Source organism: Labeo rohita, chromosome 23 (assembly GCF_022985175.1).
Source record: "Labeo rohita strain BAU-BD-2019 chromosome 23, IGBB_LRoh.1.0, whole genome shotgun sequence".
In the NCBI taxonomy this organism is placed as follows: domain Eukaryota; kingdom Metazoa; phylum Chordata; class Actinopteri; order Cypriniformes; family Cyprinidae; genus Labeo; species Labeo rohita.
The window spans coordinates 3,833,720-3,857,255 of NC_066891.1; the positions used below are offsets into that span (position 1 = coordinate 3,833,720).

General features: G+C 36.2%; 1 protein-coding gene across 2 annotated transcripts in view; it reads right to left on the reverse strand.

Moving 5' to 3' along the window:
* scube3 (signal peptide, CUB domain, EGF-like 3) overlaps window positions 1–23,536 on the reverse strand; it is a 151,692-nt gene that overhangs the window by 124,166 nt on the left and 3,990 nt on the right. The window contains exon 2 of one of the 2 annotated variants that reach the window (XM_051096811.1): window positions 17,013–17,227. In XM_051096811.1, coding sequence (XP_050952768.1) covers window positions 17,013–17,121 — 109 coding nt within the window. In that variant the 5' untranslated portion in view covers window positions 17,122–17,227. Of the gene's footprint in view, window positions 1–17,012; window positions 17,376–23,536 lie in introns of those variants that run through there. The other variant, XM_051096812.1, reaches the window with a different exon arrangement.

Genomic DNA, 23,536 nt, shown 5'->3' on the forward strand with positions numbered 1-23,536 from the left:
TAAACTTTTGACCTCAACTGTAGCTTCAATTATTTAAGCAAAAACATCTCGAAAGGTCTTGATAAACACACATTTTAGTCAGATGTGCCCAAATTAACAGTGCTTACAAATAAACTGGTAACATTCCACCCTGCAAACCAACCACCCAGTATTAGTTATAAATTCAGGACCTCTGTCCTTAGTATGCATGGTTTGCGTGTTCTTGGGAATGGAGATGGCATTAATTCAATGTCATGAAGGAAAATGTGAGTCAGAGGGTTTTTATACTGACATTGCGGCTGCTCAGCCCTCGGCGTCTGAGTCCTGATATCGATAAATGCGCCACAACAAATGGAAGGAAGTCTCATGAAAAGAATTAATTCCCTTGAGCGGGAACAATGTGTTGCAGACCTACAACAGAATTAAAATGAATACAACAAGCCATTGTGCCGTCGCTTCTAGAACTGTTGACGTTCAACGAATAACAAAAAGCCTCAACAGGAAAACATATATATGAAATTCCTGTTAAATATAGATTCTCCTCATGTCTGACATTGCTGTCGTATAATCCCACTCGGTGCCTGACATCACTATGAATAAGCCGGCGCTTTGCTCCGGCGGCCCTGCTTGTGTTTTCTTAACAGGAGTCGGATTATCACAAACACCTCTGTGCAAACAGCGCCGTTACCTGCCGGGCCGCTGACAGACGACCCGCGACAACTCAGATTCCGGCACGGCTCTGACGGCTCGTCTGAGGACACGGCCATCCGTGACAGGCAAGAAAATCCTAATTAAAGAGAATGAGGCTGGATTTCTTATCCACAGTCACTTTCGCTTAAATCCGTTCAGGGTTGTGACTAGTTCCGGCTGAGAGTTTATGTACGCCGCAAAATGAAGCCAATCAGGCCGGGATGTTCAGACAAGGTGACCGCCTTCTTAATTCTGTTCACGGCTTAAAGATTCTGACAACCAAAACGCATTACTTTCCACACTTCTGCTACCTGCTGCTTTCAACTGTGTATTATCTGCACATATGGTGAATGCTACTCCTGCAGTGTTTTGCTAGTTCTTAGATTAAATTTTATATTTTTATGAGACAAAATACTGCACAAAACTGAAGTGGTCATTCTGAATAGCATGCAATGTATTGACAGCCTTGTAAATGAACAGTGCACTATTTCAGTTTAAATACATTACTTTTAGTGAAGGCTATACACACACAGTAAGAGTTTATTTTTTAAATAATTAGATTTTTTTTCCATCAAGGACGCGTTAAATTGATCAGTGAAGACATTTATAATGTTACAAAAGATTTTTATTTCAAATAAATGCTGTTGTTTGAATCCTGAAAAATAAAATGCATCACAGTTTCCACAAAAATATAAAGCGGTACAACCGTTTTCAGCAAATGAGCAGTAAATCAGCATATTAGAATGATTTCTGAAGGATCACCTGGCACTGAAGATTGGAGTAATGATGCTGAAAAATCAGTTTTGCATCACAACAATAAATTACATTTTAAAATATATTCAAACATAAATTAGTTATTTTAAATTGCAAAAATATTTCACAATATTACTATTTTTACTGTATTTTTAAACAAATAAATGCAGCCTTGATAAGCAGAAGAGGTTTTTTCAAAAAAAAAAAAAAATCTAATCTTACTGAATAGTAGTGTATAATGCAATGTGATCAAAGCAAATAAGACAAAACTGCTTATTTTACATAATTACATAAAATTTCTAAACAGAAATTAGCTAAACAGACAGAATAACAGATACTTAATGCACTTTTACTTCAACACAGGCCCATTCCTTCTCATCGGCATCACTTAAGCTTTTTACAAGGTTTGAGAGCTTTGTCATTTCACTTGACTGTCAGCCTTGACTTCAGCTACTCTTATCATCAAAGCCTTCATCCTGTCTGAATTCATACTCAAACAGCCTATACACCAACCTCATGTACATTTAAAAGGAAAAGAGCCTCTCTATATTTGAACATCCCTCCTGTAGGGTGAGGAGAGCTCTCTTCTCTCATTTCGGTCTAGAAGCTCTTCTTTAATGGCCAGCTGTGGTCAGATCATCTCAACATGAAGTTTCTCGACTAGCTCCCTGCCATCTGTTTCGGCAGACGCGAAGCCGCTCTCATGATACTCTTACAGGAAGGATCCAGAATTAACTTTCTGCCACACCTGTCAGTGACTGGAGAAATTTCAGTGGCCATAACTACTTGAAACTGGTCATAAAACTATTTCATGCAAAATCGTAAAATAATTGTGTTCCCTTGAGACTGGGTTGGTTTTACCTAAAATATAAGATCTGAGCTTTTCTTCATTAAAGGATTAGTTCACTTCCAAAACTAAAATTTACAGTTAATGTACTCACCCCATTGTCATCCAAGATGTTCATGCCTTTCTTTCTTCAGTTGTAAAGAAATTGTTTTTTGAAGAATGTTCTCCATATAATGGACTTCCATGGTGCCCGTGAGTTTGAGTGTCCAAAATGCAGTTTAAATGCAGTTTCAAATGGCTCTAAATGATCCCAGCCAAATTAGAATGGTCTTATCTAGCGAAACAGTCGGTCATTTTCCAAAAAAAAAAAAAAAACAAAAACAAAAAAAACAAGTAGATCCTTTTTAACCTCAAATACTCATCTTGTCTAGCTATGCGCATGCGTACTCTTTGTAATCTGGGTCAATACAGTTAGGGTATATAGAAAAAATAACTACCATCTCAATTTCTCCTCCAACTTTAAATTCATCCTACATCGCTGTAGAAGTACCGACCCAGTGTTTACAAAGTGAACATGCAAAAAAAGTGGAGAAAATGAGATGGGAGTTTTTTGACATACCCTAAGTGTATTGACCCGCATTACACAGTACGCATGTGCATCGCATAGCTAGAAAAGACAAGCATTTTAGGTTAAAAAGTATATACATTTTTATTATTTTTTCATTTCGCTAGATAAGACCCTTATTCTTCGGCTGGGATCGTTTAGAGCCATTTGAAGCTACATTTAAACTGCATTTTGGACGTTCAAACTCGCAGGCACCATTGAAGTCCATTATATGGAGATAATTCCTGAAACGTTTTCCTCAAAAAGCATAATCTTTACGACTGAAGAAAGAAAGGCATGAACATCATGGATGACAATGGGGTGAGTACACTTTCTGTAAATTTTTGTTCTGGAAGTGAACTTCTCCTTTAAGCCATTTATTAAACACAGAAAATACCCATATCTACTGCACATCTACTGCAAATCCACTGAGTGTTTTTACGACGTGTCATCAGTCGGCAATATTGGCAGCATGGAATGTAAACAATGGCACTATACTGAATAAAACTCTCATATTTTGCCAATTATTACTGCTGAAAATAGTCAATTATTGTCATGTTTTGGGCTTTACTCATCAATCGGACCGGGAAAAACATTTGGAGTACTACAGACTGCCAAAAATTATAACAAATCAAGGAGAGGAATGCAAAAAAACTGTCTGAGGAACACAAGGTGTTTGTGGTTGGCCAGACTGAACCAAGATTTCCAGAGCAATAATCTTGGTAACATTCGAGTTTGTTCTTATCATTTCCAGTCAGGTAGGTGAAATATTAGGCTAATGTCTAAAATTTATACTGCTCGTACATATCTTTACCACCTATTAACTTTACTTTGTTAAAACATTGCGGCCTTTCCTGCTTACTAAGTCCTTCTCTATATGATTATTCAGTAGTGCATTAACCGTGTAATCCATGCTGTTGTTTACATCTGAGTATCTCCAATATGGCTGCACATCTGGGTAGCTGACCAAGCGGTGATGTAAGTGCAAACCTTAATACAAGTTATTTAAACAATGTTTTTCTCCAGGGTCATACGTGTTAAGAAAGCTAACAACCTCTAAAACTGAGCTTTGTAAAAGTTAAAATAGCAATTAGTCATTTTCCAGTGTCTGTTTCAACGACGAGTAGGTTGTGGGTCAACCTGATTATCACTAATTATGCAGGGATGATGTATTTTTGTAGGCCAACAAAAACACAACAGGACTTTTCCAGTGGCCTTTAATTTAATGCAGAAAATTAGCTCTGACACCAACAAAAGAATCATAGATTCTTACACATTTTGCTCATCATCAGCTGAAGCCTGAATACAATCGGCAGAAGTAAAAAGCCAAACGTAGCCTAAGTGACATGAGTTTAACGTCACCATCGTTAAGTTTCCGACAACTCTTTCAGCCTTTATTTAAAAACATTTTCCTTAAAGTTTGAGTTGGAATAGTTTGCAAGAGCATGATTATAAACAAACAAGGCTGTGAAAGCAACTAGTGAGTAGATGAGTTTACCTGTTCAACATGATGACGCTCAATGTGCCTGACAACCTCTGTAGCTTCATTTAGTCACTTGTTAGCTAATGCATTTTCCGAGACAAGTAAAGCTTTAAGGAGGTTGTACTGGTGTATTTTATGTTGTAGAATAAAACGTGAAAATAGCTTAAGCTTGAGTTCACGACCAATTATTTTAGGCATTTAACCAAAAACCCATTCATTGGCTTCAGGACGATGGAAACGAAAGAGCTAAAATGCTTGCTTCTGGGTTTTGGCCTACAAAAACACATAATCTCTTCTGCACTCTGTTGTACGGTATGGACGGTTAACGTGTGCAATTTCACTAAAATGAAAGCATAGCATAAAAACAAATTTCGTTTTTCATGTTTAAGAGGACTTCACCTATTCCTAGTGTCAACTCCACCCTTGCCGCTGACATGCTTAAAATAGATTCCTCTCTAAGACACTCTGGATTTTACACATGCATGCGAAGATTTGAGAAAGCACGAGGTACAACAGTGAAAACGCTCAGATTATCATACATTTCACATTTGTATTTCGTAAATAACATCCCTGAATTGAACTCCTAAAAAGAATAAGAGCACGCCGTGTTAAGAAACGCAAAACGCGGTCATTTAATGCATTAATCCAACACTGATTTCCCTATAAAAGCCTTCAATTAAGATGTATTTCCTCCCTCTTCATGTGACATTCACACATTTAACTAGGAAGGCATTCACGCGCTCTCACTAACACCTACAGATGTGGTCTCCACACTTCCTCTGAAGCTGACCGCACCATCAGTGTAAACTCTTAATGATCTAAACCCAGCAGTGTCACTTCTGGCTTAGTAATTGTACGTTAGAGCGTAAAGCGCACACAAGCTATGTATATACCTCCAGCCCAACCCGCTAATTAGCCAAAGCATGTTTGCTTTCCTTCTGTCTCCTAACGATGCCTGCGACGAGAGGAAAAAAAAGCCTGTACTGCCACTCTTGCCTGCTAACAGTCACCAACAATTAAGTTATACAGAAAAGCCGTTCCACTCCAAATGCCTTTTATTTTAAGATATAAACTCATAGCACTACATGACATAGTTTCTTAAAGGAATAGTTCACCCAAAAATGAAAAGTGTAGCATCACCAATGGATCCTCTGTAGTAAATGGGTGCTGTCAAAATGAGAATCCAAACAGCTGATACGTCACATTAACCCACAAGTAATCCACACCACTCCAATCCATCAATTAACCTCTTGAGAAACCAAAAGCTGCATGTTTCTAAGAAACAAATCCATCAAGGCACATGATAAACTTTACATTGTCACTTCTGACTAAGATATGAATCCATAATGTTTCCTCCAGTGGAAAAACTCCATCTGTTGTCACATCAAAATCCACCCACATATTTGTTTAGGACTGTTTTGGCTTGTAAACAGTGCTTTATCTTTGCATATTTCTCTCCTGATTCAAACTTTTCACTGGTGAAGAGAATGTTATAGATTGCGACTGTTAAAAACATCTTAATACAAACATGCAGCTTTTCACTTCACAAGATGTTGATTGATGGACTGGAGTGGTGTGGATTACTTGTGGATTATTGTTATCAGCTGTTTGGGCTCTCATTCTGACGGCACCCATTTACTGCAGAGAATCCATTGCTGAGCAACTGATGTAATGCTACATTTCTCCAAATCTGATTAAGAAACAAACTCATCTTGAATTACATTCTTAAAAATAAAAATAAACAAAACTTCAAAATTTGTGTTTTTGGTATGGGTGTGTGTACTTTACGTTTAAAGAGTGGAACATCCAAGAATTGAGAATTGAAATTTACCACAAGACCATGTTTTATTCATAAATTGAAGAAAAAAACATTTACAACCAACACTCTTAAAAATAAAGGTCCTTTAAAAGCTTCTTCACACTGATACCATTTTTTCTTTAAAGAACCATCTCTGTCTTACCATTTTATAATCTGAAGAACCTTCTTTCACCACAAAGAACCTTTTGTGAAACAGAAAGGTTCTTCAGATGTTAAAGGTTCTTTATGGAACCATTTAGACAAAAAAGGTTCTTCTATGGCATTGTGAAGCACCTTTATTTTTAAGAGTGCATAGGAAAATCTCAAGAGACTCTACAGTGAATTAATGTTCTGGGTTTTGATGTCGCAAAACTCTATGCCATAGTACTTTTCTTTCTAAGGACAAACACAAGTTTGATCCGTCTTATCTGTAGGCTTCACGAAACTCTCGCAGTGGCAAACTCGTTTTGGGTTTTGCACACTTCAAATCAGACTGAACAGTAAACATATTTCGCCATGTGGCCGACTATAAATGCTTCAACTCTTGCCTCAAAAATGCACACTCCACTTTGGGACAAAAATAAAGGAGGAAAACTGGTGAGAGATTTTCTGGATTGTGGGTTAAATGGAGAGAAAGCGAGACATTTGTGAGAAAGACGTGCACTAAGTCCAGAGAGGAACTGTTTAAAAAAAAAAAAAAAACAACAACAACTGGGGAAATATCCATGAAATAAACACGATAAAACATCACCAAATGTACAACAAAACAGCTATACATAAAATACCTCGTAAGAGCCACCATATTCTCATTTCTTAAAGTGGAAATTAGTTTTGACAGGTTTCTGCCATTGCACAGGAGATTTAATGGAACAGTTGTTATTAGCTAAAAGTTTGTACTAAAATTAACTTTGCCTGAGGTGCTTCTGAAAGAAAGAAGTAAAAATTGGTGTCATAAAAATATAGTTGACACAGAGAGATAGCCACACAGATGTTTTAATGTGAAATACTGAGACCTCTGACTTTTGAATGTACTGTAAAGTTTTTTTTTTTTTAATCAGGAGGAAATTTTGGGAAGCAGAAAAAGTTTTCATTTGCTGTCATTTTAATTTCATTACTGTTTAGGAGAAACAGCTGAGATATTAAATTCTCAGTGTTTTTTTTTTTTTTCTTTCAACTTGGATAAGTTGTTTTTTTGAAGAATTCGATGATAAATGTTTATAGATTTAGTGAAATTACATTTAATTACAGATTTTGGGGATCCCAAAAAATGACCACAATTCGAGACATTAAAACCTCCAGCGAAACTCTAGAGGAGACATGTCCAAATGCATGCATAGATCATTTGGTTTTGGGAGCAATTCATGATAAATGTTCATGGTGTAATTTCTTTTGATTATAGATTTTGGTGTCCTGGCAAATATGAGCACAGTTTGAAACATTAAAATATCCTCTGAAAATCTTTAAAATACACATATGGGGTTAGGGTTTTTCCTCAAGAGAAACATCTGAGAAGCATTAAACTTGAGTCTTCACTTTTCTCTCTATTTAATCTTGTGGCAGTCTTGGAGAAATAATTGAGATATTATAGAGATCTCAGTGTTTTTCCATCCAAATGCATGCTCAAATCATCTGTTTTTGTATGAATTTAATGCTGAACGATTAATGATTGTATTGAAATGACCTTTTATTTTAAATTTTGAGCAGAGTGTGAGACATTCAATGTCCTCTGAAACTCCTAAGGAGACATTTATGAAGGCTTTTTCCCCTTAAGAGAAACATCTGAGAAGCATAAAACTCAAAATTCAATATATTGGGAGTCTAGAAGCCCAGATCATTTGTTTTGGGAGAATTTCATGATAAATGGTCATACGGAAATTGCTTTTGATTATAGATTTTGGTGTCTTGGCAAAGTTTGCAACATTGAAAAGTCCTCTGAAAATCTTAAGTAGACACATGTGATTTCTTTTTCCTCGAGAGAAAAAGTTCTCTCTATTTAATCTCATGGCAGTCTTTACAAAACTATTGAGATATTATAGTGATCTCAGTGTTTCTTTCCCCATCCTAAGAATTTAATGATAAACATTTGAAGTTCACAGTAAAATTATCTTTGATTTTAGATTTGGCAAATTGGAGCACAGTTTGAAACATTAAAATGTCCTCTGAAACTCCTAAGGGGACACATATGGGGGCTTTTTCCTGAACAGAAACATTTGAAAAGCATGAAATTTGAAATTTTACTTTTCTCTATTTAATTTCATGGCAGTCTTGGAGAAATAAATGAGATTATATAGATCTGAGTGTTTTTCCATCCAAATGCATGCTCAGATTATTTGTTTAGAAGATTGTATTAAAATTACCTTTGATTTTACATTTTGTCTAATTTGAGCACAGTTTGGGAGATTAAATGTCCTCTGAAACTCCTTAGGAGGCACTTATGAAGGCTTTTTCCCCTTCAAGACAAACATCTGAAAAGCATGAAACTCAGAAGTATTCATTTTCCTTTCATTTCATATATTGATAAACATCTAAGATAATACTGAGATCTCAGTGTTTTTTCTTTCCAAATGCATGCTTAGATCATTTGTTTTGGGAGAATTTTATGATAAACATTTGAAGTTCATAGTAAAATCTCTTTGATTTTTGATTTTAGTTTGAGACATTAAAATGTCCTCTAAAACTCTTAAGGAGACACACATGTGGGCTTTTTCCTCAAGAGAAACATCTGAGAACCATGAAACTGAAAAGTCTTCATTTCCCCTCCTTTCAATATATTGGGAGTCTTGAAGAAACATTTGCGATATTGTTTTTTATGTTTAAATGCATGCTCAGATCATTTGTTTTGGGGGAATTTTATGTCTAAAAGAAACATTTGAGATATTACTAAAATCTTAATGATTTTCTGTCCACATCATCATTTGTTCATTTGTTTTGTGTAAAACTTTTATGATAAACATTCGAAGTTTATATTGAAATTACAACTGATTACATTTTGTGAAATTAGAGCACAGTTTGAGACATTAAAATGTCCTCTGAAATTCCTAGAGAGACACATATGGGGTCTTTTTTTTTTACTCATAAGAAACATCTGAGAAGCATGAAACTTAAGTCTCAATTTTCTCTCCATTTAATCTAATGACAGTCTTGGTGAAAACTGAGATATTATAGAGATCTCAGTTTTTTTTTCCCCATGCAAATGCATGCTCAGATCATCTATTTTTGTTAGAATTCTATGACAAACAATTGAAGTTCATAGTAAAATCATCTTTCATTTTAGATTTTGCCCAGCACAGTTCAAGACATTAAATGTCCTCTAAAACTCCTAAGGAGACGCCTATGAAGGTTTTTTTTACCTCAAGAGAAACATACATTTAATTTGGAGTCTAGAAGAAACGTGAGATATTAGTAAAATCTCAATATTTTTAGTACAGTTGAGACATTAAAATACTTTCCAAAATCTTAAGGAGACGCATATCTTTATCTTAAGAGAAACATCTGAAAATCATGAAGCTGAAAAGTCTTCATTTCCCCTCCATTCAATATATTTGGAGTCTAGAAGAAACATTTGTGATATTATTGAGATCTCAATGTTTTTTCCTGTCTAAATACATGCTTAGATCATTTGTTTTGGGAAACTTTAATGATTAAGTTCATACTGAATTTACCTGTGATTATAGATTTTTGATACATGTCAGGTCTTCTTCCTCAAGAGAATGAGTCTACATTTTCTCACTATTTAATCTCATGACAGTCTTGGTGAAACAATTGAGATATTATAGAGATCTCAGTGTCTTTTTCCATCCAAATGCATGCTCAGATCATCTGTTTTTGTGAGAATTTTATGATAAATTTTTGACGTTCATAGTAATAATCACCTTTGATTTCAGATTTCAGCAAATTAGTGCACAGTTTGAGACATTAAAATGTCCTCTGAAACTCTTAAGGAGACACATATGGGGGCTTTTTCCTCAAGAGAAACATCTGAGAAGCATGAAACGTGAGTCAAAGGCAGTCTTGGAGAAATAATTGAGATATTATAGAGATCTCAGTGTTTTTCATCCAAATGCATGCTCAGATCATTTGTATTTGTGAGAATTTAATGCTAAATGTTTGATTTTGGCAAATCGAAGCAAAGTTTGAGACATTAAAGGTCCTCTGAAACTCCTAAGGAGATACTTATGAAGGCTTTTCCCCCTTAAGAGAAGTGTCTGAAAAGCTCAAACACCCTTGTTTTCCTTCCATATAATATATTGAGAGTCTAAAAGAAACATTTGAGATACTATTAAAATCTTAATGATTTTCTGTCCAAATCATCATTTGTTCATTTGTTTTGTGTAAAACTTTTATGATAAACATTCGAAGTTTATATTGAAAATACATCTTATTACATTTTGTGAAATTAGAGCACAGTTTGAGACATTAAAATGTCCTCTGAAATTCCTAAAGAGACACATATGGGGTCTTTTTCCTCATAAGAAACATCTGAGAAGCATGAAACTTAAGTCTCAATTTTCTCTCCATTTAATCTAATGACAGTCTTGGTGAAAACTGAGATATTATAGAGATCTCAAGTGTTTGTTTTTTTCCCCATGCAAATGCACGCTCAGATCATCTGTTTTTGTTAGAATTTTATGATAAACAATTGAAGTTTATAGTAAAGTCACCTTTGATTTTCGATTTTGCCAAATTGGAGCACAGTCTGAGACATTAAATGTCCTCTTAAACTCCTAAGGAGATGCTTTTTTTCCCCTTAAGAGAAATGTTTGAGAAGCTCAATAACCTTTGTTTTCCTTCCATATAATGTATTGAGAGTCTAGAAGAAACATTTGAGATATTACTAAAATCTTAATGATTTTCTGTCCAAATCCATACTCAGATCATTTGTTTTGTAGAGAATTTTATGATAAACATTCAAAGTTTATATTGAAATTACGTCGGATTACATTTTGTGAAATTAGAGCACAGTTTGAGACATAAGAAACATCTGAGAAGCATGAAACTTAAGTCTCAATTTTCTCTCCATTTAATCTAATGACAGTCTTGGTGAAAACGAAGAAGTTCCATGCAAATGCATGCTCTGGTCATCTGTTTTTGTTAGGATTTTATGATAAAGATTTGAAGTTCATAGTGATCACCTTTGATTGAAGCACAGTTTGAGACATTAAATGTCCTCAAATTTCTAAGGAGTCACTTATGAAGGCTTTTTACCTCAAGTGAAACATTCGAGATGAACCAAGTGTTAATTTCCTTTCATTTAATTTGAAGTCTAGAAGAAACATGTGAGATATTACTAAAATCTTAATATTTTTTGCAAAGTTGAGACATTAAAATACTTTCCAAAATCTTTGGAAAGACTTTTATCCCAAGAGGAACATCTGAGAAGCATGAAACTTAAGCAAAACTCTCCATTATCTTTAATCTCACAACATGCTAAAAATGCAGATTAAAGAGACCCCATTCTCAATTTTCTCTTTCATACAAGGTTGTTCGCTTCCAGATATTCTCTAAATCGAAGCGGCGAGAGCTCATCCGTCCCCGCCTCTGACAAGGCCATTGCTCCAGACTCACAAAAGAATACTCCAACTTCATTGAGTGAAAGGCAACACAAAGCAAACAAACCCCCAAACCGCTGTCACGCCACCCCTCCCCGGCAGGCCTCCGCTGCTCTCCCCTCCTTCCCGGGCTCCTGCTATTCAGGGGAAATGTGTATTTCCCACACTGGAGCTGTCCAGCAGGGTCTGCCCGGCAGGGGTTTTGCCTCGGGGTGAACGGGGAGACGGACTAGAGGTTACATCAACACACACACCGCTGCGGCATGTCACATCCTCACCGCCGGTTGCCTTGGCACTGTTAGCCAGCAGCTCCGGGCCAGGAGAGCGAAAAGCTAAACCGAGCCGTTCTCCTCCTGTAACATCAGGGTTTACTTTTTTCGCCAAGTCATTTATTACACATGGGTTTTTAAAAGCCTCTTTATCCCATTTACTCGGAATTATGATTATTATAATGAATCATGATCATTTCACGGTGCTGGTAACCTGCAATTATGGTGACGCTGACGAAGGACAAAGACGCTCATGGTGAACATCTGCGTTTAATAAATACTGACCTGACAAACGACACCCTTTAATCACTCACTGTCGGTTTTATACGCTACTGATGCGTTTGACAGACAAAACACTCATGTCCAGAGACAAAAACTCATTTCCATTTGTTACATTAATTCACATGAACTAATTAAGTTCATTTAAACATTTACTAACACATTATTAAGAGGAACTTAAGAGGAGCTACCACGAACTAACAAAGAACAGTTATTTATTAAAGATTAATAAATACGGCAACAAAAGTAATGCATCAACTAATGAAGACAGAAGCGAGAATGAAGAATGAACATAAAAACGAGAGAAAAACAACTGTGCAACAATAAAAAGACGTTACATTACAATAAAGAATTTTAAAAAGTGAAATAAACCAACTGAAATAAAGAGCAAAAAGAGAGCAAAAGAAGGAAAAAAAAAGAGCAAAGAAGCATGAAAAGAAAAGCATGAAAGAGCAAAAAGCAAAGGAAGAAAGAAAAATAATTGGTGAACAAGTTACAGAAAATTACAAAAAGCAAAAGGAAGATCAAACCAAGAAAGAAATAAATCTGACAGGACACAAAATAGGCAATGAAAAAGGGAGAGCAACAAAAAAAATGAGCAAAAGAAATAGCGAAATAAACAATGAAACACTCTGCTATGACAGATTTCAGTGCGTTACCTCAAACTCAACAGCTCTGCTATCACATCTGGAGCACAAGACTCAAAAAACAGAACAGCTTTCATAAACGACCCCAAACATTTCCGCAACATCATCCCAAACACACATGCGCACATCCAGCGCTGACCTGAGCGTCCGGCGGTGACGAACAGGTGCAGGTCATTAGGCCTGACGCTGCCACCTTCCCCTGTAAGATGTGCGTAAATCCTTGTTGTGGAAAATGAAAGAGTGAAAGTAGTTCTAATTACAAAATGTAAATATTGAGTTTTCCCACAATGGGAAACAGACCACCCAAGATGCAAAACAACCCCCAACCCCCTCCCTCCCGTTGCTCCCCTTCTCTGTCTCTTTCTCTCGGCCGTCCCGTCAGCGCGACAGGAAAAGGAAACCTTAAGAGCATCACTAAACGTAAATGCACACATACCAGACGTGCACATGCGTACATGAGTGACTGCTGACATCACTTGCGTAACAACCCATTAGCCGTGACCTCCAAACGAAACGAAACGAAACGTAACATCCATTCCTCCCGTCCTCATGCAAAAGCGTGCTAAATACCCAGCGGTTTAGCGCCCGCCTTAAGAGTCACAGGTGAACGTCAAATAGTTGACTTTATGGTGCTAAATACCTTTAAATGGCCTCCTTGAGACTGTTTTCCAGCTCTCGGCCACATATGGAACTGAGCAACATGTGGTCGGCATGGATCGAGCCCCGGGAGTCGCCATTTGTTGACATTTGTTTGTGCGGAGAGCATGTCGGTGAGTGATGGGGAATGGAGGTGAATGAGGGCTCAGCTGGGATCTAGAGCTCTGCCCTTCTGGACCTGAGACGTCTTCATTCTGATGGTGTTCTAGAGACCCTTAAAACACCTCATTTCAGAGCTGTTCTACATAGTCGTTATTGGTTTCTTAAAGAGCCTTTCAATAAATAGTTCTTAAAAAGCATTTTTTTAGTTTGAGGAATTTAATTGAGGAATGAAAAGAACCTGCAATGCAATGGAAAGGTTCCATCACTTTTTGAAAAGTAAAAATTCCAAAAGAACAAGAAACATTTTGGTTCCTCAAAGAACATTTTTTCTTAGAAGAACCATTTAAAAAATAAAAAAAGATTCTATATTGGCATTTATGGTTCCATGAAGAACCTTCAACATTCACTGAATCTTTTCACTGTACAAAGTGATTGCACTCTAATGCCATAGAAGAACATTTTGGTTCTTCAAAGAACCTTTCAGTGAACAGTTCTTAAAAGAACCATTTTAAAAATAAAAAGGTTCTTTATTTTATGGTTCCATGAAGAACATTTAACATTCATTGAATCTGCACAAAATGTTGATTGCACTTTTAAAAATAAATGTTCCAACAAGCATTTTCACAGTAATGCCACAGAAGAACATTTTGGGTTTCCAAAAGAACAAAGTTCTTTATTGGCATTTATGGTTCCATAAAGAAGCGGTAGCATTCATTGAATCTTTTCATTACACCAAATGTTGATTGCAGTCTAATGCCACAGAAGAACATTTTGGTTCCTCAAAAACCTTTCAGTGAACAGTTCTTAAAAAAAAAAACATTTAAAAAATTGAAAGTTTTTTTTTTTTTTTTTTTTTGTATTGGCATTTATGGTTCCAAAATTCATTGCATCTTTCCATTGCACAAAATGTTGATTGCACTCTTAAAAATAATGGTTCCAAAAGGGTGTTTTCATAGTGATGTCATAGAAGAACATTTTGGTTCCTCAAAGAACCTCAGTGAACAGTTCTAAAAAGAACATTTTAAAAATAAAAAGGTTCTTCTTTGCCATTTATGGTTCCATGAAAAATCGTTAACACTCATGGAATGTTTTCACTGTGGAAAATATTGATTGCACTCTTAAAAATAAATGTTCCAACAGTGGTTTTAACAGTGATGCCATAGAAGAACATTTTGGTTACTCAAAGAACCTTTCAGTGAACAGTTTTTAAAAACACCATTTTAAAAATAAAAGGTTCTTAATTGCATTTATGGTCCCATGAAGAGCCTTTAACATTCATGGAATTCATTAACACTTAAAAATAACACACTTTTGGAACCTTTTTCATAGTGATGCAATAAAAGATCATTTTGGCCCCTCAAAGAACCTTTCAGTGAACAGTTCTAAAAATAACCATTCTAAAAATGAAAAAGGTTCTTTATTGGCATTTATGGTTCCATGAAGAACCTTTAACATTCATTGAATCTTTTTATAGCACAAAATGTTGACTGCAAAATGTGATGCCATAGAAGAACATTTTGGGTCCCCCCCCCCCAAAAAAAAACCTTTCAGTAAACAGTTCTTTATATAAAAAAAAAAAAAAAAAAAAAAAATTCAAATAAAAACAAAATTATGATTTATGATTCCATGATTCCATTAAGAACCTTTAACATTTATGGAATCTTTTTGTTGCACAAAAGGTTTGTTACACTCTTTAAAATAAAGGTTCCAAAAGTGTGCTTTCACAGTAATGCCATAGAAGCCATAGAACTTTTTGGGTTCCCAAAAGAACCTTTCAGTAAACAGTTCTCATGTATTCTTAGTGTGAAGAGTATTTTAATAAACTAAAGAATGAAAGATTCCATGGATGTTAAAGGTTCTTCGTGGAACCATATATGCCAATACACTCTTAGAAATAAAGGTTCTTTATTAGCATCAATGGTTCCGTGAAGAACCTTGAACATCCATGGAACCTGGAAGGTTCTTTGGGGAACCAAAATGGTTCTTCTATGGCATCACCACAAAAACACCCAGTTGGAGCCTTTATTTTTAAGAGTGTAAAGAACCTTTATTTTGAAGACTATGAAAAAGGTTCTTTAGATTACCAAAATCTTCTTAATACTAAGAAAAAGGTTTGGTTATCTGGAGAACCAAAAATGGTTATTCTATGACATCACCATTTTGAACTTTCACAGTGCATTTTTATAATCTAAAGAACCTTTTGTGCATTGGAATATTCTTTATGGAACAATCAATGCATATGAAGAACCTTTACTTTGAAGTGTACTTTTACAGCCAAATGTTGACATAACTCACTACATTACTAACCTGCCCACAAACAGGCATATTGCATTGCTCTTTGTTCTTTGAAAACACACGTCATTTAATTCCCAAGCAATTTATTCAAATTCAAGCTTTTATTTTAGATGGGCAGGGGAAATAAAGTGCCTGGAATTTGAGTTCTATGGGTTTTGGATCTTTATGCCATCACTAAACACTTTCAAAGCAACAGTCAGAAATGATGTAATTTAGAGATGCTTCATTTAGATACTAGATCATACCATTGTAGAGGTGTTCCAGAGGTGCACGAACCTGTGAACTCTAAACTGCTTTATTCTACAGATGCTTAAGAAGGAACTGCAGACGATTGCGACAAACCCCTTAAGTTAAGAAAAACGTTAGTAATCATTTGTTTTTAATTATAACTAAGATTTGTCTTAACTTTAGAAGTTTGTTGCAACCAGGCACTGCCCTCTGGACTCTTGAATGATTCATTCTACACTCAGTAAATGTTCTTTACTGGCATCAGCGATCCATGGAATCTTTACGTTGCACCAAGTGTTCTTTAGAATATTAAAACGTTCTTTATACAGTTCTTAACAAAATAGTTCACTGAAGGTTCTTTAGGGAAGCAAAAATGGTTCTTCTACAGCATTTCTGTGAAACCCCCATTTCTACACTACACATCTAGAGACTGAACTCAAAATCATTTCATTTTAGAGCCATTCTAAGGACTTGTCCCATGGCTGACACCGCCTAATTTCTAAATATCTGCTTTTTTCCAAACATTTGACACCATGCATGTGCAGTGAGCAAAAACGTACTGACTCTGGCAGGCAGGACTGCTTTCTTGAACATCTAGCAAAAGTTGTTAAAATGCGGTATGTTTTACAGTTAGGTGCATCATTATTGCTGTCAGTGAGCAAATAAATCTATCACGAAATTCTCCACACGTTCTAATAAACACACCTGCACGGTATAAACAATTCAAAGATGTTAAAAATACCTGTTTAAGTCTACTTGAGCGCTGTTTGGGGAAAACTGCGTCCCCTAAGTTGTTCTTACTGAGCACGAATCATCAAACAGTTATTTTTTCCCGGAGTCATTCCTCAGCCAAAAGGTACATATCATGTGGAGGGTGAAAAGGGAAACTTACCTTGCGGGTTTCTGCTGGCAGAAGCGCCGGCTGGCTGCTGGACAAAGGCGATCAGAGCGACGCTGAATAATCCAAAGCCAGCGCGCATCAGGACAGCAATGAACATCATATTAAACACCTTGAGGGGGCAAATAAAACCAAAGCGGACAATTGCGAGACTTTGAGTCCAAACGTGGATGACCAAGCTTTATTCCCGGCGCTGGAACACGGAGCGTCTGTTGGATGAGAGAGAGAGAGAGAGAGAGAGAGAGAGAGTGTGTGTGTGTGCGTTTTATTTCTTGGTCTTGCGGAGATTGTGTGCGCGGAGATCAGGAGGAGAAACACGGTCGAGTTGAGCGCTCATGATCTTCAGTCCTGCAGGAGACACAGACAGAGAGAGAGAGAGAAAGAGAGAGAGAGAGAGAGAGAGAGAGGGGAAGGAAGGGGGAGGAGAGATGCACAACAGCGCGTTGCTCTCTCTCTCTCTCTCTTTCTCTTTCTCTAATTGTTAGTCAATGGTTCTTTAATTGGTCAATTTAAAAGAATTGAAAAGTTCTAGAAATAATAAAATGCAAAACTTTAATTGTGCGGTTAATGCGTTCGCTAATTATTTAAATGTAAGAACACAAGAAAGCGTACTAAAAAACGGCAAACACGCTTTTAACTGGTAAATGTGGAAAAAGAAAAAACCCGACGTCATTTTTGCATATGTTTATTTCTAAACGGCTGTTTTTCATATTTTTTTATTATCATGCTGTGAATGTCTTCATGCATTAAGGAACAGCTAAATAAAACAAATTTCTCCAACATCATACAGTCATTTATTAGTCTTATTTTCACTTAATGTTGTTTATTTGAAGTTTAAAATGTTAGTACAAGGTCTTTCAGACCTTGCAGGAGTGGTACCTCATTTCTCTCTATTATTTTAAAAGGATTTTGAATTTTAATTCGATTTGTTCAGTTTTAACGGTTAAACAATAAAGTCGGAAGAACAATTTTAAAGGAACAGTTCACCCAAAAATTAAACTTTGCTGAAAATGGAGTCACTAAGGCCATCCAAGATGTAGATGAGCATTACATTACTCACCAATGAATCAATTGCAGCGAATGGGTGCTGTCAGAATGAAAGTCCAAACATCTTATAAAAACATCTCAATAATCCACAAGTAATAAACACCACTCCAGTCCATCAATTAACATCTTATGAAGTAAAAAGCTGTGTTTCTAAGAGAGAAGTCCATCATTTCTTTTTTTTTAACTTGACACCATTACTTCTGACTAACATACGAGTCCATAATCCATAATATTGCTTTCTCCAGTGAAAAAGTCAAGCCCAAACAGTACAAAACAGCTATAAACACTACATTTTTATTGAGAGGACAGCAGAATATGGGCTTATATTTTGTCCTGAAGTGACAGTTTGAAGTTAAAACACCCAAATGACGGATTTGTGTCTTACAAACACACAGCTACTGCTTCTCAAGACATTAATTGATGGACTGGAGTGGTGTGGATTATTGTGATGTTTTCATCAGCTGTTTGGACTCTCATTCTGACGGCACCCATTCATTGAGCATTCAAAGCTACATTTCTCCAAATGTGACGAAAAAACAAACTTACCTACATCTTGGATGGCCTGAGGGTGAGTATATTTTCAGCCAAAGTAATCCACATCACTCCAGTCCATCAATTAATGTCTTGAGAAATAAAAAGCTGTGTGTTTGTAAGAAACAAATCCATCATTAGGATGTTTTAACTTCAAACTGTTAAAATATGAGTCCATAATCCTTAATAACACTTCCTCCAGTGAGAAAGTCCATCTTCTACTGTCCTTTCATATCAAAATCTAATGTTTATAGCCGTTTTGTACTGTTTTGGCTTGACTTTTTCTCTGGAGAAAGCATATTTCTCATATTTGAGTCAGAAGTAAAAGAAAAAAAAAAACTTTTTGCTTTGAAAGATGTTAACTGATAGACTGGAGTGGTGTGGATTATTGTGAAATGTTTTTAATCAGCTGTTTGGACTCTCATTCTGATGGCACCCATTCACATCCATTGGTGAGCGAGTGATGTAATGCTACTTTTTTTTCCAAATCTGATCTCGTCTACATTTTGGAAGGCCTGAGGGTGAGTACTTTTTCAGCAAAAGTAATCCACACCACTCCAGTCTATCAGTTAACATCTTGTAAAGCGAAAAACTGTGTTTGTAAGAAACAAATCCATAATTAAGACATTTTTTAAACCATTACCTCTGACTGAAATATGAATCCATAATCCATAATATTGCTTTCTCCGGTGAAAAGGTCAAGCCAAAACAGCTATAAACATTAGATTTTGATGTAAGATGACAGCAAAAAAATTATGGATTATAGCCACATATTTTAACAACAATGATCCTAATGATGAATGCTTTTTACTTTTTACTTCTCAAGACATTAATTGATGGACTGGGGTGGTGTGGATTACTTTTGCTAAAAATGTAGATGTAGATGAGGTTGTTTCTTCATCAGATTTGGAGAAATGTAGCGTTACATGACTTGCTCACCAATGGATCCACTGCAGTGAATGGGTGCCGTCAGAATGAGAGTCCAAACAGCTGATAAAAAACATCACAATAATCCACTCCACTCCAGTCCATCAATTGATGTCTTGAGGCTGTGTGTAAAAACTGTGTGTTTGTAAGAAACAAATACATTGTTAGGATGTTTTAACTTCGAACCGTTGACTCTCCTTTTTTCCCTGGAGAAAGCAGTATTATGGATTATGGACTTGTTTAAAGTTAGAAATGTCTTAACTATGGATTTGTTTCTCACAATCACAGCTTTTGGTTTCTCAAGATGTTAATTGGTGGATTGGAGTGGTGTGGATGACTTTTGGATTATTGAGATGTTTTTATCAGCTGTTTGGACTCCCATTCTGACGGCACCCATTCACATCCATTGGTGAGCAAGTGATGTAATGCTACATTTTTCCAAATCTGAACTTGTCAAAATTTTAGATGGCCTGAGGGTGACATTTCCATCAAAAGTAATCCACACCACTACAGTCCATCAAATAATGTCTTGAGAAGTAAAAAGCTGTGTTTTTGTAAGAAACAAATCAATCATTAGGATGTTTTAACCTTGAACCATGAGTCCATAATCCACAATAACACTTCCTCCAGTGAAAATTCCATCTTCTGCTGTCCTCTTACATCAAAATCTAATGTTTATAGCTGTTTTGGACTCTTTTGGCTTGACTTTTTCACTTGAGAAAGCAATATTATGGATTATGGACTTGTTTAAAGTTAAAAATGTCTTAACTATGGATTTGTTTCTTACAAACACACATCTTTTGGTTTCTCAAGATGTTAACTGGTGGACTGGAGTGGTGTGGATTACTTGTGGATTACTGTGATGTTTTTAATCAGCCGTCTGGACTCTCATTCTGACGGCACCCATTCACATCCATTGGTGAGCGAGTGATGGAATGCTGCATTTTTCCAAATCTGATCTCGTCTACGTTTTGGACGGCCTGAGGGTGAGTAACCCATTCCTTTAAATCACTGCACAGCAGTTTCTTGTATGAGCGGCAACACATTTCGCTCCACCAAGTGCACAGACGAGTTTCTCTCTTTCTGACCTTGCAGGAATTCACAATCAGCAGCGGGACGGAGCGCGGGTGAGTGGGGGGCTGCCATGGAAACGGCTTCCGTGGGGCAACAGAGGTCAGACGCTCCGGGAGCCACGTGCAATTCACGGATTCCCTCTAATCTCGCCACAAAACTCCAGAAAGTATGCGCGGCCGAGACACGTTGGGCAACTGATAATTGATCCTCGGTTACATATTTCGGCTGCGTCGATCCGTCTCGCAAATTCGCATCCCGAAGGCATTTCGGGCTGAGCGTGCACCGCATCCCACGTACTGAAAGATCGTAGGCAGCCAGAATAATCGTGTCAGAACAGGCCTGCTCAAACACAAAAATGATTCAGGGTTTTCTACAGAGGACAATTAACCCCTGCAACAATTAAAAAACATGCCAGAGGTGTGACTTCATACTTAAACCTCTCGAAAAAAAAAAAAAAAGATGGAAAATTAAACTTCTGGATGGAGTTTTCTCGGAAACTTAGTCACCCTTGTCTGAAGGGTCCTTCACGACTTCAGACATCTGGTGCGATTGCAGCTCGCGTTTACCTTTGGCCTTTCTGCCGGTTTCATAACAGGGAATTTACCGCAGCTTTTGTCCCGGAGAAAGTCGGACTCATTATTCACACATCCAAACAAAGCGGAATGAAATCACAATAGACTTCTTTTTTTTCTCTCAATATCGCCAGATAATTGTTCGGGACATTCCTTTGGCTCTCATGTTTTAACTCGAGGTCACTCCTCCTCCGAATAACAGATTCCATGCTGTCATTAAACATTCAGCTCGAGTTTTTCTCCAAACTTCCTCCTGCTGTCAAGCCCCAGTACAGTTCAACAAAGGCAGACGGAGGCAAGCTTCAGCCTGTCCCCTGCTCCATCATTACTGCGCTCGCCAAAGTTACTGTTTAGTTTTAATGCTTTGCCTTTTTTCAAATGAACTGCTTGATTCGCATGACTTCACCTTTCTGCTCTGTAATATTCTCGACGTCGTGAACCTGGATGTGAGAACTGGGTCACGGCGCGCAGCTTTCAAATACCTTTCCTTCAACACCGAATCTATATTTTGGTCCTCACAGACACATTTATTCAAAATTTGGTAAAAGCATGCTTAATTTAGTCACTGTGCATGCAGCTGATGATATTATGCTAATATGAGACTGTTATAATAAGTATAATGTTTTTTAAAGAAGTCTTTTCTGCTCACCAAACCTGCATTTTTTTAATTTAAAGTGCAGCAAAAACAGTAAAAATGTGAAATATTTTTTACTATTTAAAATAACTGCTTTCTATTTGAACATATTTGAAAATGTAATTTATTCTTGTGATGTCAAAGTTGATTTTTTTAGCATCATTACTTCAGTCACATGATCCTTCAGAAATCATTCTAATATGCTGATTTGCTGCTCAAAAAATGTATTATTATTATGTTGAAAACAGCTGAATTTTTTCAGCTTTCTTTGATGAATATAACATAAATAAAAGTATTAATTTCTATAATTTCTTTCCTCAAAAAAAATAAATAAATAAAATATATATATAGAGAGAGAGAGAGAGAGAGAGAGAGAGAGAGAGAGAGAGAGAGAGATGCTGGTCTTTGGATCTTTCTATTCATCAGAGTATCCTGAAAAAAAAAACTGTTTTAATATATATATTTAGAATGATTTCTGAAGGATCATGTGACACTGAAGACTGGAGTAATGATGCTGAAAATTTAGCTTTGATCACAGGAATAAATTACAAATTTTAAATATATTCAAATAGCAAGCAGTTATTTTAAATAGTAAAAAAAAAAAAATCACATTATTACTGCTTTTGCTGTATTTTGGATCAAATAAATGCAGGCTTGGTGAGCAGAAGAGACTTAAAAAAAAAAAAAAAAAAATACATTTAAAATCTTACAGTTCAAATAAATATATACACATTATACACACACACACACACACACACACACACACACATACATACATACATACATACATATATATATGTATGTATATTTTTTTAATGCTGACAAAGGCTGCAGAATTAAAAAAAAAAAAAAATTCATTAATACAATTAAAATAGCCATTTTGTATTTGAATATATTTAAAGATGTAATTTATTTCTGTGATTAAAACTGAAATTCAGCATCATTACTCCAGTCTTCAGTGTCACATGATCCTTCAGAAATCATTCTAATATGCTGATTTGCTGCTCAAGAAACATTTCTGATTATTGTCATTGTTGATTTTTTTGGACACTTTGATGAATAGAAAGTTCAAAAGAACAGCATTTATTTGAAACAGAAATCTTCTATAACATTATAAATGTCTTCCCTGTCACTTTTAATCAATTTAATGCTGATTAAAAGTATTAATTTTCATTATTTACAAAAAAACAAACAAACAAACAAACAAACAAACAACAAAATTGTTTCCCTGATCATATAAACCATAACTAAACATTTCCCAATAAATCAGAACACATTTTCAGACTTTTCAACTCTTTCTATCACATATTTTCCCATTAGTCACACAAGTCCATCGGACCACCCAGCGGACAGATGTTTTGTAACATCAGGCAGGATATTTTGATTGTCTTGTAAGCTTCATCAACCTGGATTTGCCCACACAGTTCTTGAGTATACTAGAGTCTGAGTCATGCAATTAGACTAAACCAAGCGCAGTCTCGCTGCGTCTCAGAAAGAGACACTCGGAAAGCCGACACAATTCCCTCTTTATCTGCTTGATGGGGTTCTGAAGGGCTTGACTCATCTGACTTTAATCTTTCAAAGGAGAAACAGATTTAGAAGATTGCGGAAAGTATCAGGCAGATTTATGTAACCTGGTGGAAACTCAAGGTGCGCTCTAGGGACATCTAGAGGTCGAGATGAGCAGCACAACATACAGCTGATGATGACCAACAGAAGAGAAAAATGAAAAG